Here is a 15,796-nt window from a genome sequence, read left to right on the forward strand (position 1 = left end):
TGACCATTTGTTTGTTTTTCTGGCTTGTTTGTATAGCCTCTGTTTTTTCTTTAGCATTTTTCTCTGTTTGTGTTTGATCCATGGGATGTTATTTCTTGATCTTATCTCTTTATTCGGAATGTTTGTATTCATTGTTTTTTGAAGCTGACTTTTGAAGGTGCTTTTTAGCATTGGCTTTCAATGTTGTCATTATTTGATTTAGATGCATGACCTCCTTATAAGTATGCGTGGGTCTTGAAGTTAACCAATTTCGATCACTCATCGACTTGTAGGAGTCGATATTTGCAACTTTTTGATTCTGGTCATAACAATATTGGACTTATTCAAGTCGTAATTTGTCGGACATTAAAGGGAGACAAATCCTAAAACTTACAAGTTTAGACCTCTATGAGTTAAAAGCAGATTCAGTCTTATTTATGTCTGATCTCTGACTGTCTATTTTTCAATCTTTCAAGAACCATAACTCCTGAACGGTAAAAGTCAAAATCGCCATTATTGCACTTGACCTTCATTTAGTTGCCAGTAACAACATTTTTAAAAGCTTTGGTTGAACAGTTCATGAGTTAATGCACGGACAACATTTGATTGATCTACTGGGATATATGAGCCCAGGTGGTCGTGTGGTCTAGCGGGACGGCTGCAGTGCAGGCGATTTGGTGTCACGATATCACAGTAGAATGGGTTCGAATCACGGCGAGGGAAGAACCAAAAATTTTCGCAAATTTACAGATCTAACATTGTTGGGTTGATGTTTAGACAAGTTGTATGAACGTAGATAAATATATACACCTGGAAAAAAGTATTGCAACACCAAATTAAAATTTAAATTAAAAAAATACTTTTTATTTTTTTGTTAAATAAATTGTTGAAATAGAACTAGTTCAATATTATGTAAATATCACCTGAGTTTAATCAATAAATATCGACTCTATCAGTTCTTATCTGCACATGCAGCTACTGTACTCGTAAAAACTAAAACAGATGTTTTAATCCTCATTGTTATCAACACTTAAAATAATCAAGTTTATAAATTTATGTTATTGACACCTTGTAATTGGTCATCCACAACTCATAACTGCAGCAAGAGGGCAGATATCCAGCATGAGGGAAGCAGGTATGTCGGTGTGATAATTGCACGTATTGTTGGTCATCTCCATTCCACTATAAGTCGTTTTGAGAATAAAAATCAGGCAAGAAACGATGTTAAAGACCTTCCGAGGTCAAGAAGACCCCCTTTAACATCTGCTAGGGAAAATTAAGCATAATAAAGGTTGGTCAGAAGGAAACCCATTGCAAACAATACAATTCTAAAAATAGAATAATGACCATACAGGAGCCTTTAAACAAGAACTGTTCGAGATTGGCTCATCGCTACTGGTTATCGTGCGATAATATCATTTTGGGGACCTTTGCCTACCAACAGACACACAGATGCCCGTATCCAATATAGTGCAGAGATCGCATAAGTTGGAAATTAACGTCGTGGAGGAAGATCCATTGTTCCAATGGAATTCGGTTTGTATTCCTTGGCCCAATTGTAGCCCGAATTTGAACCATATCGAGTATTTATTGGACAATATTGGGCGTAAAGTGCACAGGACACCCCAGTTCAAACAGGTCATGAAATAAACAATACCCTTCGTCAAGAATAGTTGCTACTAGCTTGGCAACAAATGAGTCGACTTATGGCAGGAATCAGAAGACGTTAAGATGCTGTTATCCGTTTAAATGGAAGTTGCGCACAAAGTTCTTATTCTCTGGCGTATAACGATCAACCATGATGTGAACAGTCATCTAGAGATTAATTTTGAAATGTCTGACATTGTAAAGGTCGACTACAGTAAAACTTGTAAAATGCATTTTTTTGTACAAAAAACACTTCATTTTGTTATAAAAATTTTGGTTCGATAAAACCTTTTTTTTCATACATTTTTTGTTCGTTTTAAAGCCAATGTTATCATTATATCGCCTGCACTGCAGCCGTCCCGCTAGACCACACGACCACCTGGGCTCATATATCCCAGTAGATCAATCAAATGTTGTCCGTGCATTAAGATTTAACTACGTTTCAATCTTATTTCACAATATTTTATCATATTCCATCCAAAATAAGAGACTGATTTAAAAAATCAAAGTGTTGCAATACTTTTTTCCATGTGTATAGATTCCTACACTGCAACAAGTGTATAACGATATTTCTCCACTCGAGACAAATACATTTTATTATTTAAAATGTGAGGCTTGCCAAGCTCTTTAAATAACTAAAATTTAACTGTCTTTTTTTATCCTTCTTTTTCAAAGATTTTCAGAAACTTTTGTTCTTTATATGCGACGTCAAAACATTTAGACGTCATAATCAAATTTCGACTAATTATTTGCCGAGAACAGATTTTTCACTAGTGAGGAGAAATATTTTTCTCACACTTGTCAGGAAATGTGACAATAGAACAAAAAATAGAGAACTTATAATATGCATGGCACTTGAAGTTTAGTAATTTTCTTAATTTCATAAAGGTCTATTTCCGTGTATTGAAAATGCTTCAAACATTTGTCCCTGTACCTTGCACGCATTCAACAACAAACCTTTTCAATCAATTAAATGATCTTTCCCCAGTTTTGGGGAATTAAAGAATATTTTGATTTACCTTTATAATTGGTATTTAGGGTATGTTACTTTTTATCACAACGTTCTTAGAAACTGCACGTCTTTTTTTCCCTATTTGAGGGCAAATAAACAGAGAATAAAATTTTGCATTACCCTGCCACCCCACCCAACCCCCTTTTTTTCTCTCCCAACCACACCCCCTTTTTTAAAGAATTTTTGGGAAGAAAACATTTTCAACCACACATAAATGACTTTGGGGTATGAATCCCAATGCAACAATTCTTTTAATTTTAACTGACCTTTATCGGACAAACAAATCCAACTGACATCTGCTGCATGTTTTAATTTTCTTGAAATTAGATATATAGTATCACGCCACTATTTAATGGACATATTGAAAAGTGCAGTATATCTTTATTAGTCAGGGTTTAACCTTTGATATGTGTCATAGCCCATTTATAATGTTACAAATCATATATAGGCAAGCCTTACTCATTAACATATTCAATCCATCCAAAGCTACGCTTTTCGTGAATTAAATAAGTTAATTCGTAAAAGGCGTGCTATATATTTTTAACTTATCCTATTACTTATAATTTATAAGAGAGAATTTAACATTACAATTTTTTTTTTCAAGTAGTTACTGAACCATGAAAATGAGGTCAATGACATTGGACATGTGACTGATAGAAACTTCGTAACATGAGGCATCTATATATACAAAGAATGAAGCATCCAGGTCTTCCTATATCAGGGGCGTTTCCAGGATATTTGAAAGAGAATTGATGAATGTTTTTGACCTTTTTTTTTGCTAAAAAAATAAAATAATTATGAAATGCACTAACTTGGAGCATGTATATTTTATAGTTAAAGTATCAGGGTTTTGATATTTTTTATGCCGAATTCTCTCCATTAATTGTATACGTTATATTAAAATTGAGTGGATGGATCAAACCAGCAATAGACAAATAACGAGAAATTGTTGGTCAGGATTTTAAGAACGGTTGCCCTCGTATAGGTTACATGGGGAAGGTCAGTAGCTTCTGGATCTCAACAATTTAGCATCAAATTATGAAGTATGATAACAGCCTCCATGATGGACAAATTTGTGAAAATAGTCTGCCTTCGGATCATTCAAATTATGTATTGATTAAGGTTCATCATAACAAACGGTCAAATATGTCTGTATTTACGTGCCAAAGACTACTCAAGAGTACAGACTCACCTGTGAAATTGGAAAAGTTTTAATGCCTAGCATCCACTAGATATATAAAATTTAAATGCATTTTGAGTTTCAGAAAGATAAAATCTTTTTTGGATTTTGCTGGGCATTTATTTTCCTTCATGCATAAGGTGTGTAAATTAGCTAAGTTGTGGTAAAAACCTGTTTGTATAAAACCATGCAAACAGGTTTTTACCTCAGGGAGCATCTCTAAGTTGTGGTACAACTTAGTTATTTTTTGTCCTTAATTGACATGGACAAGAGGTATCTTCACAACTACAGGTGAGTTAAAGAGTTTATCTGAGTCAGTGAGTGGACAGTGTCAAAGTAATTCAGGTGTTTGTTTATTTTTTCACCTTCTGCACAAAAGGAAAAAAAATGCCCATCAAAAACCAAGAAAGATTTTTCTTTCTTAAACAGAAAATGCATTTAACTTTTATATATCTAGTGAATGCTAGGCCTTAAAACTTTCCAAACAGCACAGGTAGTGACGTCTGTACACAGAGTAGTTTTTGAGGTGAAAATACGGCCATATTTGTTCATTTGTTATGATGAGCCTTTACACGTGGCTGGAAACAGTATATATATGTTCCTGCATGTGGATATCAAATCTTTGGAAGAAGATGTAAATTTAGTTACAAGGTTATTTGAAATGAGTATGACAAATGAAAAATAAATCTTAAACGATAGCTTTTTCTCAACTAATACCCGTTTTGTTAAAATATACCTTTTCACCGTTTTGGTCTTTTGGAAAATGTTGTTTGTGGGAAGCAGGACAAATCGCCCCACTGGCAAAACGCTCCACACCAAATCGCCCTACTTTTTCACCAACTTGCCCATCTATTAAAAAAATCGCCTCACTTGTGAAAGGGTTAAATCGAGTTAATTATTCCCTTGTCAACTCGCCCCACTTATTGAAACTAGAGGCTCTCAAGAGCCTGTACCACTCACCTGATTCTACCTTGGTTTTTGAAATCATATAAAAAAAAAAGATAAAATTTGGCTACAAAGTAACAACACTTGGTCAGCACCTCATAAGGAACATTCATGCCATGTTTGGTTTCATTCCATTCAGTGGTTCCCTTAAAGAAGTCATTTGTATGCATTTCCCATAGGGTCTTATGTTAAACTAAGTCCCCGCTGGCGGCCATCTTGGATGATGGATCAGTTACAAAGTAACAACACTTGGTCAGCACCTCATAAGGAACATTCATGCCATGTTTGGTTTCATTCCATTCAGTGGTTCTCTAAAAGAAGTCATTTGTATGCATTTCCCATAGGGTCCTATGTTAAACTTAGTCCCTAGCTGGTGGCCATCTTTGATGATGGATCAGCTACAAAGTAACAACACTTAGTCAGCACCTCATAAGGAACATTCATGCCATGTTTGGTTTCATTCTATTCTGTGGTTTTCTAAAAGAAGTCATTTATATGCATTTCCCATAGGGTCCTATGTTAAACTAAGTCCCCGCTGGCTTCCATCTTGGATGATTGATCGGCTACTAAGTAACAACACTTGGTCAGCTCCTCATAAGGAACATTTATGCCATGTTTGGTTTCATTCCGTACAGTGGTTCTCTAAAAGAAGTCATTTGTATGCATTTCCCATAGGGTTCTATGTTAAACTAAGTCCTCCACTGGCGGCCATCTTGAATGATGGATCGGCTACAAAGTAACAACACTTTGTCAGCACCTCATAAGGAACATTCATGCCATGTTTGGTTTAATTCCATTAAGTGGTTCTCTAAAGAAGTCATTTGTATGCATTTCCTATAGGGTCCTATGTTAAACTAACTCCCCCACTGGCGGCCATTTTGAATGATGGATTGGCTACAAAGTAACAACACTTGGTCAGCACCTCATAAGGAACATTCATGCTATGTTTGGTTTCATTCCATTTAATAGTTCTCTAAAAGAAGTCATTTGTATGCATTTCCCATAGGGTCCTAAGTTAAACTAAGTTCCCCGCTGGCGGCCATTTTGAATGATGGATCAGCTACATAGTAACAACACTTGGTCAGCACCTCATAAGGAACATTCATGCCATGTTTGGTTTCATTCCATTCAGTGGTTCTCTAGAAGAAGTTCAAAAGGTAAAATGTTAACGACGACGAAGGATGACGACGGACGACGGACGCCAAGTGATGAGAAAAGCTCAATTGGCACTTCGGGCCAGGTGAGCTAAAAAGGAAAAATCTAATTCTATATACAATTTTCAGGTCTATCAACTAGCCACACTTAAATGAAAACTTATTTTGATTTTTATAATCTACACAGAATACCCCAAAAAAAACGAAATTTATTAAACTTTTTTAATATTCTTAAAATATACAATTGATGCGTGATTAACATTTATATATAACTTTATTGCAAAAACAGAGTTTTTAACAGCAATTTGATTTTATAGCACTTCACTTAAGTTTTCAAAGGTATTGACGTGGGCAGGGACAAATTATCTATTTGTCATGAGTGGGGACAGTTGACAGACCGTATTTCAGCAGGATTTTAGCCCTTTTCATAAGTGGGGCATGTTATCATACCTATTTGCAATGGGAGTTTACCCTTTTCATAAGTGGGGCGAGTTGGTAAACAAGAGTGGGGCGATTTTTTAGAAAGTGGGGTGAGTATGTGAAAAAGTGGGGCGATTAGGTGTGGGGCAATTTGCCAGTGATTTGTCATGGATTCTGTTTGTGCTGTATTTAGACGCCTTTACCAAGAAATTTGTTTTGCATGCACACGTATAAAAATTGCAGTATTTAAACAACGCAATCACAGGTTTGAACGTTATTTTCAATTTAGTAGATATAAAAAGATGTGGTATGAGTGCTAATGAGACAACTCTCCTTCCAACTCACAACTAATAAAAGTAGACCACTGTATAGGTCAACGTACGGTCTTCAACAAGGATTCTAATGGCTCACATCAAACAGAAAAAGGTGCCTAAAAAATTACTGGTGTAAAACCACTCAAAACGGGAAAATCAACGATCTAATCTATATAAACCAGATGCTCCGCAGGGCGCAGCTTTATACGACCGCAGAGGTTGAACCCTGAATGGTTGGGGCAAGTATGGACACAACATTCAAGCTTGATTCAGCTCTAAATTTGGATTGTGATTAAAAAGTTGACACAGCATAGGTTTCTGACACAGAATGAATGTGGTCTTACATGTCTAATGAACTTAAAATTTTTGTTTTGCCTTTGAGCAATTCACTATGCTGTTGAATATTAATCCTCTCAAAAAAATGTTTGAAGAAATTTTCTTTTCATTTAGGCCACGGTTTTTTAATTTGTTGGTTTACGGATTTTCCCCATGAAAAAGTCGGGTCGGTCGGTCGGGAAAAAAAATAAAAAAAAAATCTTTCAAGACAGAAAAAAAAAATACAAAATAAATATACATTTCACCTTTATAACAAAATGCTTTTTATGCCATTTTGTCATCATTTAAAATTTTAGTTCGATGAAATATTCTTGCTCAGCTGTCATAATATTGCATGACATTGTCTAATGATTTGCCGTAAAAAAGGGGGGTGCTCACAGACAAAGACGAAATTAAATCGTCTTTTCACAAACAAGAAAAACAAATTCGCATAGCTCTTAATAAATTCCAGAAAACTTGGTAAGTAATGATCTTCAAAAACGAAAACTGATAAAGAAAAAAATGTAAAAAACGTCGTACGAAAATAAGTTTCAACACACGTGTCAAAAACGTAATAGACTCGTCCACGGAAAAAACGAGAATATCGGGTTAATCTAGTGTCATGCATTCCCGTTTTTAATCCAAATGGACGATATTTTTTTTATTATCCATGAAACAAGTATATTCTAAATGACTTGTTGATATTCAGAACTTTTACTTCCATGGTCCTATTTCTATGAGATTATGCATCTTACAGACTGATGACAAATAAGGGAAACGGACTTATTGTGTAATGGGTTTTAAACACAGATTTCGTTCTGCAAAATTATTTGCGTAAACGACATTTCAAGGTCAGTTATAATTGATTTGTCTATTTTTAGAAACGTAAATTGGAAGTTTTATTTTTTCACAACAGAGAGTGTTATCAATTTTGTTAAGTGATTCATGCATTTCATTTCATAAAAAAAGAAGAATTTAATTATTTTTCAGGGATAATGTATTTATTTGGGTCGGCGGGAATAAAAAAGCATGAAAAGTCAATTTTATTCTTATTCTAGGAATAGTCAAAATCGGGTCGGCGGATCCGTAAACCAAATAATTAAAAAATCCTGGCCTAAGTAACTTCTAAAAATAACATTTCTTTATAACAAAACCATTGTACTAAATAAAAGGGAGGTAACTCCTAATGACAAAAACAACCCCAAACAAATGATATTGATAACAAATAAACAAATTATGAGTCATAATTTGTTTATTTACAATTACTTTGTCATTTGTACGATTAAATTAAATTAATGATTACATCATTTCTGAGAGTGTCTGATTAAATTAATGATTACATTGGCAAAGTAATCATGATTACAAATGGATTACATCTGATTACAATGAATTAAAAATAGAATATAGCTTTATAAAAAGCATTTGCTGTTTGTCTTCTGACATATTCTAGACTTTAATTTATATTTGTTTCAAGGTGCAGTTTATGGGAGTTAAAATATGGATGAAATTGTACCAGTTTAATCAAATTGTAAACAAATTACAAGTGCTAAAAAGCATTGCATTTTACATGTCCAGTCCAAATACATACAATTTTGTACTAATTGAATAAATAATCACATGTCTGATTTATCTTTTACCATATATATTGTCCTACAGGGCGCATTTCATTTGCGCCAAATTTTGAAAATTACAACCTTTCATTTGCGCCTCAAGGTAATATTTCATTTGCGCCAAAAAATAAAAACTTCATTTGCGCCATTTTACAGGAAATTCAGGTAGGCAATAACGGAAGCGTTAAATATGCATTGCTCTAAAAGGTTTGTCTCTACAGCATTTCCCTTGACAGTGGGGTGAGTTCAGAGCCACACTCATTTCTGAAGCCGAGAGTCACTAAGGTTTATGATTGGGGTGAGTTCAATGTCACACTCATTTCAGAAGCTGAGATTCACTAAGGTTTATAATTATATATAGTGTTTACATGTTCGAGGTGTCAAGTTGGACATTTTCAATTTAGACATAAAACAGGAGAATAATTTAAAAGTGTGTAATATTTAATGACCACACTTTTAGTTTATTATCAGATCATAAGTTCTGAAAAATGGAGACCAGGTCGTGTATTTGTACCGTATCCCCAAAAAGAAAGCAAGTGCAACAACTGAAATGGACTGCAGTTTATGAAAAAACGGACTATCTTTTATCAATATGGTATGCACTTGAGAGCAAAAATGTTCCAGACATGAATACATCAATGATACAAACTTTAATTATCAATAGTTTTTTTTTTTTTAAATATATATGTTTTATACTATTTACCTGTATTTACCTGTAATATTGGCACAATTGAAAGGATTTATTTTGGCGCAAATGAAATATTGTTTGTGGCGCAAATGAAAGATTTTTTTGGCGCAAATGAAATGCCAATTGGCGCAAAAGCAAAGCACCGGTCCTACAGCTATACTCAGTTGGTAATTGCAATAAAAACAAACCTTAGTTGGTTTCCTACCTGTCAATTCAAAGATGACAAAAATCACAACATTAACAAAAGATTATAATTAAGGGTTAAAGAAAAGTATTACTTGAATATAACAGTTATTATCAAATATATATATATGTACATCTTTAAATTGTGAATATATGTAAAATATCTTTGACTAAGGCCAGAAACATATAATTTTATTATATGTCTCTTCTTTGGCTATTGATGACTTTTCAAGATTGTAACAGTTTATTTTTAATGAAGTATACAAACCAATAGACCACTTTCGAGTTCATCCGTCACCGGAAAAAACTCGTTAATTATACGCGCCTTTATCACCGTCATCTGTGCATTTGGGGGCGTCGTCACTTCCCTACAATGTTGAGCGAGTGGTTGGAAAATTATAATTCTATATTGTACGAATTATTCGGCAAATTGAATTCTGATAATAGACAATCAACACTGCTGTCATTAGGGAATTGTCAGTAAGTACCTACAGAGCAACCATTATTTCTAGTTTATCCTGCACAAAGACGATCACTAAGACGCTTGATGAACGTAAATAGTGCAGGGATACAGGCGAGCCCCTCTATCTGGTAAATGACGTCATAAAGGCATGCATAATTGACGAGTTTTTGCCGGTGACGGATGAACTCGAAAGTGGTCTATTGTCATGTTTTATAAAAAAAAAAAAAAAAGTAAACCAAACTATCTTATTAAACATGTTCAATATAAATTGAAAAAGAATAACAAAAAGTTTCCTTTATTGACCATAAACACAGTGTAAGATTTTTTTCATTGTAATCAGAATGTAATCATAAAGTAATCAGGATTACAGGGTATTTTAAAAAGTAATTGATTAAATTAAATTACATGTAATCAGATTTTTGGCTGATTAATGATTACAATGATTACTTGAAAAATTGTAATCAATTACAGCTGATTAACGATTACAATTACAATTACCCCAACTCTGATTATGACCACTGAACCCTTTTATACACGCTATTATTATATTATATTTTAACTTCCATTGATCACAGTATTTGGTGTTTCTAGAAACAACTGAAAATTAATTTGTACTACAACAAGCAGACACTTTACTTAACTAAACGCAATGTAAGGGAGGTAATTCCAATATAACCAGGAAACCCTTGTTATTTTATCTTTTCCCCCCTTATTCCTAAACGGTATGAGCAATAATCCCAAAAAGCAAATCTTAACCATCCTTTAGTGCCATGCAATCTAGTGGTACAATTTAAGAGAGATCCATACACTGTTATTTACAGTCTGGAATCTAGAAAAACGCTTTAATATTTGGGCCCCTAATTATGAAACTATTGGGACCATAACCCCCAAAATCAATCACAACCTTCTTTTTGGGGGTTCAAACCTTGTGTTAAAGTCAAGTAATAATTATATTACATGTATGTTTCATTATAATACGTTATTCTGATATGCTAACTGCACATCTCACGTTATTCCTTAGTCAGTTGCATTACACTTAAAATTTGTCATTCATGATGACACGAGGTCCTACAATAAAGTGCACAGGTAAATTTAATAAAAACTTGATAAAAATCCTGTTATCATGATCCTAGCTAAAAAATGTAATTATAAGCATAAAAGTATTGAATGCTTCTTGTTGTAACTTCATAGGGTTGTAAAAGTGTTGACCCTGCACACATTTGTAGAATGAAGCACGTAAAATGTACTTTGGGTCAGCGCTTTTACACCCAAATAAAGTTACAAAAAGAAGCATTCAATTCTTAAATAAAGTCAAGAGTCATCATGGTCATAATGACACAAAAATGGAAGATATTAAATAAAGTCAAGAGTCATCATGGTCATAATGACACAAAAATGGAAGATAAGGTCAAAATTCAAAAAATCTAACCTCTTCCTCTTTTCTTATGTAACTGCCTTTTTTATCAATGCTATACTTCTCATCTTGACTGGTTGTTTCCTCTGAACATGTTATATCTGTTAACTCTTCATGTTTACTATTATCTTTATATTCGTTGTTAATTGGTCTACTCATTTTTTCTCCATCTTGATTATTAACCATTCCATAGTTATTTATGTCATTTCTAACTTCACATCCATTGTGCAGATTGTTTTCCTGATCTTTAATTGTTTTCCTCTTTTTGTGTAATTTCACATTACAAAATCCACCTGTATTATCTGTAGTATTTAAGGATTCACTCCATAAAGCTTTGCAATTCAATTCATTATTTATTCTATCCTTGCTTTTCACTTTCTGGCCATCATCAATTTGTTTTATGTCACTTGTCAATGTGTTAATTTCTTTCTCGCATTTTCTTTTTAAGCTATGTTTGTTTTGTTTCAATTCTGTCTGGTCTGCTGAAAATTCACAGCAACATTTGGTATGCTTTAAATTTTTACTTGGTGTCTGAATTTCTGGGATTTTTGCAGTTATAGACATGGGTGAAACTGATGTATCATTTAAATATGGAAGGACCTCTTTTCTTTTCTTCGCTTTCTTTTTATGCACAGTTTCAGACTGATTTTCATGACTTCCAATCAACATTTTTTTCTTTCCCTTTTTAATATTTTTGCTAACATCAGCCGAAAAACCTTCACCATCAGTTGTTTTCAATACGTTCTCTCTATTTTCAAATTTTCCACTAATTTTTTTCCCACCATTTTCATGTTGTTTTTCCTTGTTTCCTTTTTCAGTGATCTGAGGTTCATCTGTTTTAGCATCCATATTAATAGATGAATCGAAACCATTTTTCCTACAACAGAGAATGAAAATCAAATGGATGAAAAATATTGTCCTGCATTTTTTATGTTGTTATTTCTCTCCTGCAATTTTATTTTTTTCTGGATTTGATCCTGCCTTTTTTTATACATAAATTGTCATACCAATATTTCGGACCTTATTTCTATTTCAAAAAACAACGGCAGACATTATCTGTTAACAAAACTCTGTTCGTTACCGGTTAATAAGTTAAATAAAATTTTGGAGGATTGCAACACAATTTCATATAGCAGTCCTAAGTATGAAATTGTTCAAATTATTATGGCATATTGTTATTCTAAATTATTTCCCAAAATTGATCGCCCTGAAGATCATAAAAAACATTTTATTAAAATTAAGTATGTCAACAAAGGCTTTGATTTTGTAAATATTGCCGGTATATTTAACGACCATTCTGTTAAAGAACAAATTCCTGGATATTTTGACAATACTGAGCTACCTCTTATTTGTTATATTTACAAGAAATCTACCCGGAAATTTGTGTTTAATTATAGTCAATTGTGTAAAGATGTTAATATCAGTGAAAATACACCTACTTCATGTAATTGCAGTAATTCCGAATATATTTATGGACCCATTTCCCATGTTATAACAGGAGATCTTAACATCGTTCAAGACCGAGAGTTAAAATCATTTCTCAGTAAAGGACCTAAATATCGTCCCCCGTCAATTATTAATTGGAATGAGTGTCGTAATATCATCCACGACTCACTCCTTACTTACTGTATGAAATGGATAAAACGGGAAAAAGCTGACAAAAAATCTTTGGACTCTTTTTTTAATTCAGTAATGAAGATAGTTGATATACGTATTCAACATTTTAAAGAACATTTTACTATTAACAATAACCACAATAAACCTATTTCTCGTATCAAACATAAACTAAAAGAACTAGCCAAGGAATTTGTTTTTGTCCCGGCCGATAAAGCTGCTAATAATATTATTATTGTTTGACGTAAATTTTACATCGAGGTTCTGAAAAAGGAAATCACCAATTCACCAACATTCCAACTGACTCCATTTTCAGAAAACGAAATCTGTAACAAACATAAACTTTTAGCCACCGCTTTACAAGCAGAGCCAAATACAATGAAAGTTCCAACTATGTATTGGCTTCCGAAGCTACACAAAACCCCTTACAAATATAGATTTATTTCGTCTTCAAGCCATTGTTCAACTACTAAATTGTCTATTATTCTTACCAGCACACTTGGTACAATTAAAAACCTTATAATAAATTGTTCAAATAAGGCCTTCGAAAATAGTGGAATAAATTACTTTTGGAGTGTCAAGAACTCGTTGGAAGTACTTGATAAATTGCATGCTTATATTGGTGATTTTGAATCTGTTCAAAGTTTTGATTTTTCTACCCTGTATACCACATTGCCTCACATTCTCATTAAGAAAAAATTCACACATCTAATTAAATGGGCATTCAAAAAATCAGAATGTGAATATATATGTTCAAACTCTTTTAGGTCATTTTTTAGTAGCAATAAACAAAAAAACTATGTTAATTGGACATGCTTTGATACTATATATGCCCTTGAATTTTTACTAGATAACATTTTTGTTCGCTTTGGGGATTCCGTATATCGTCAGATTATCGGAATTCCAATGGGGACTAACTGTGCACCACTTATTGCGGACCTCTTTTTGTATTGTTACGAGTTACAATTTATGACAAAAATAAGCAAAGACCCATCAAAACAACATCTGATAAACAAATTTAATAATACTTTTAGATATTTGGATGATATTTTGGCTCTCAATAATGACGACTTCAGTATGTATATTAATGAAATTTATCCTGGTGAACTCACTTTAAATAAAGCTAATACTAACAATGACCACTGCCCTTTCCTCGATCTTGATATCTATATCACTAACGGAAAGCTGAATACTAAAATTTATGATAAAAGGGATGATTTTTCATTTCCTATCGTTAATTATCCGTTTTTAGATGGTGACGTTCCCTTGTCACCATCTTACGGTGTTTATATATCTCAACTTGTACGATTCGCTCGTGTATGTAACAATGTTTTAGATTTTAACGAGAGAAATTTATGTATTACTGAAAAATTATTACACCAGGGTTTTCGATATCACAAACTAGTCAAAACATTTACTAAATTTTATCATCGGTATAAAGACATCATTCGTAAATATAGCTCAACATGCAGACTTTTTATACGTTCAGGTATTTCACATCCAATTTTTTATGGAAATATTCTTTATAAAGCACAAAGGTGTCAGTATTCACCTCATAAACTTACAAAACCTTTGAATAGACTTATTAAGAAGGGATATAATTACGATACTGTTGTCAAGTCATTAAAGATTGCATATTTTGGCGTTAATATTGAGTCACTGATAAGGTCTTTGCGTCGGAACTAAACACATTTATTCTAAAAACAGTTGTTGGCATGACACGGGTTATGTTCTTCTCATATATGTTATGATGGTATGATACTAAACCCCTTACGGGAAGGATTGTGCCTGATGTTCATATGATGAAATCATAATCTTTCAGTCAGTTTAATTGAAGTCTGGAGCTGGCATGTCAGTTAACTGCTAGTAGTCTGTTGTTATTTATGTATTATTGTCATTTTGTTTATTTTCTTTGGTTACATCTTCTGACATCAGACTCGGACTTCTCTTGAACTGAATTTTAATGTGCGTATTGTTATGCTTTTACTTTTCTACACTGGTTAGAGGTATAGGGGGAGGGTTGAGATCTCACAAACATGTTTAACCCCGCCGCATTTTTGCGCCTGTCCCAAGTCAGGAGCCTCTGGCCTTTGTTAGTCTTGTATTATTTAAATTTTAGTTTCTTGTGTACAATTTGGAAATTAGTATGGCGTTCATTATCACTGAACTAGTATATATTTGTTTAGGGGCCAGCTGAAGGACGCCTCCGGGTGCGGGAATTTCTCGCTACATTGAAGACCTGTTGGTGACCTTCTGCTGTTGTGTTTTTTTATTTTGGTCGGGTTGTTGTCTCTTTGACACATTCCCCATTTCCATTCTCAATTTTATCATACCGACTTTTTTTTTTGCAAAGTGCCTGACCCTGCCCTTTTTTTTACTTAAAACTCCTGTACATGTTCTGCCTTTTTTTTCAAATTTCATCCTATATATAGCTAGTGTAAGCCAAAAAAGTGTCCTATGAAATTGTGTCCTCTAGAACATTATTTCACAGTTCATCTGTGAAATTTTGTTCATGGGACAGAATATCACATTTGTAAACTATAAAATAGTGTCTCCCTTAGTGAAAAATTGTCCCTAAGTACTTGCACATAATTTCATGGATGTTTTATAAAAATATGTTACATAGGACAATATTTCATAGTGTAGCTATTTTTTTCTGTCCCTAAAGAAGGGAAATGATTTAGCAATCATTGAAATGTTTTAATCAATTAGTTAAATCATAATTGAAATTTGAATAAGACAACACAGATGTGAACAAAAATAGAAATTTATGGATATAAACAGCTGTATGATTATGTGTGTGATGGTCAATACCCTCCAGAATTTGAAAATAATGATAGGAGATCATTTAGTAGCAA

The 15,796-nt window shown here is 33.3% G+C and overlaps 1 protein-coding gene across 1 annotated transcript in view; it reads right to left on the minus strand.

The window, feature by feature from the left end:
• Nucleotides 1-15,796, minus strand: part of LOC134725487 (myb-like protein X) — a 47,927-nt gene that overhangs the window by 12,542 nt on the left and 19,589 nt on the right. Inside the window, exon 4 of the mRNA XM_063589340.1 lies at nt 11,340-12,201. Coding sequence (XP_063445410.1) covers nt 11,340-12,201 — 862 coding nt within the window. The remainder of the gene's footprint in view (nt 1-11,339; nt 12,202-15,796) is intronic.

The sequence above is a fragment of the Mytilus trossulus genome, chromosome 1, assembly GCF_036588685.1.
Source record: "Mytilus trossulus isolate FHL-02 chromosome 1, PNRI_Mtr1.1.1.hap1, whole genome shotgun sequence".
Taxonomy (NCBI): Eukaryota; Metazoa; Mollusca; class Bivalvia; order Mytilida; family Mytilidae; genus Mytilus; species Mytilus trossulus.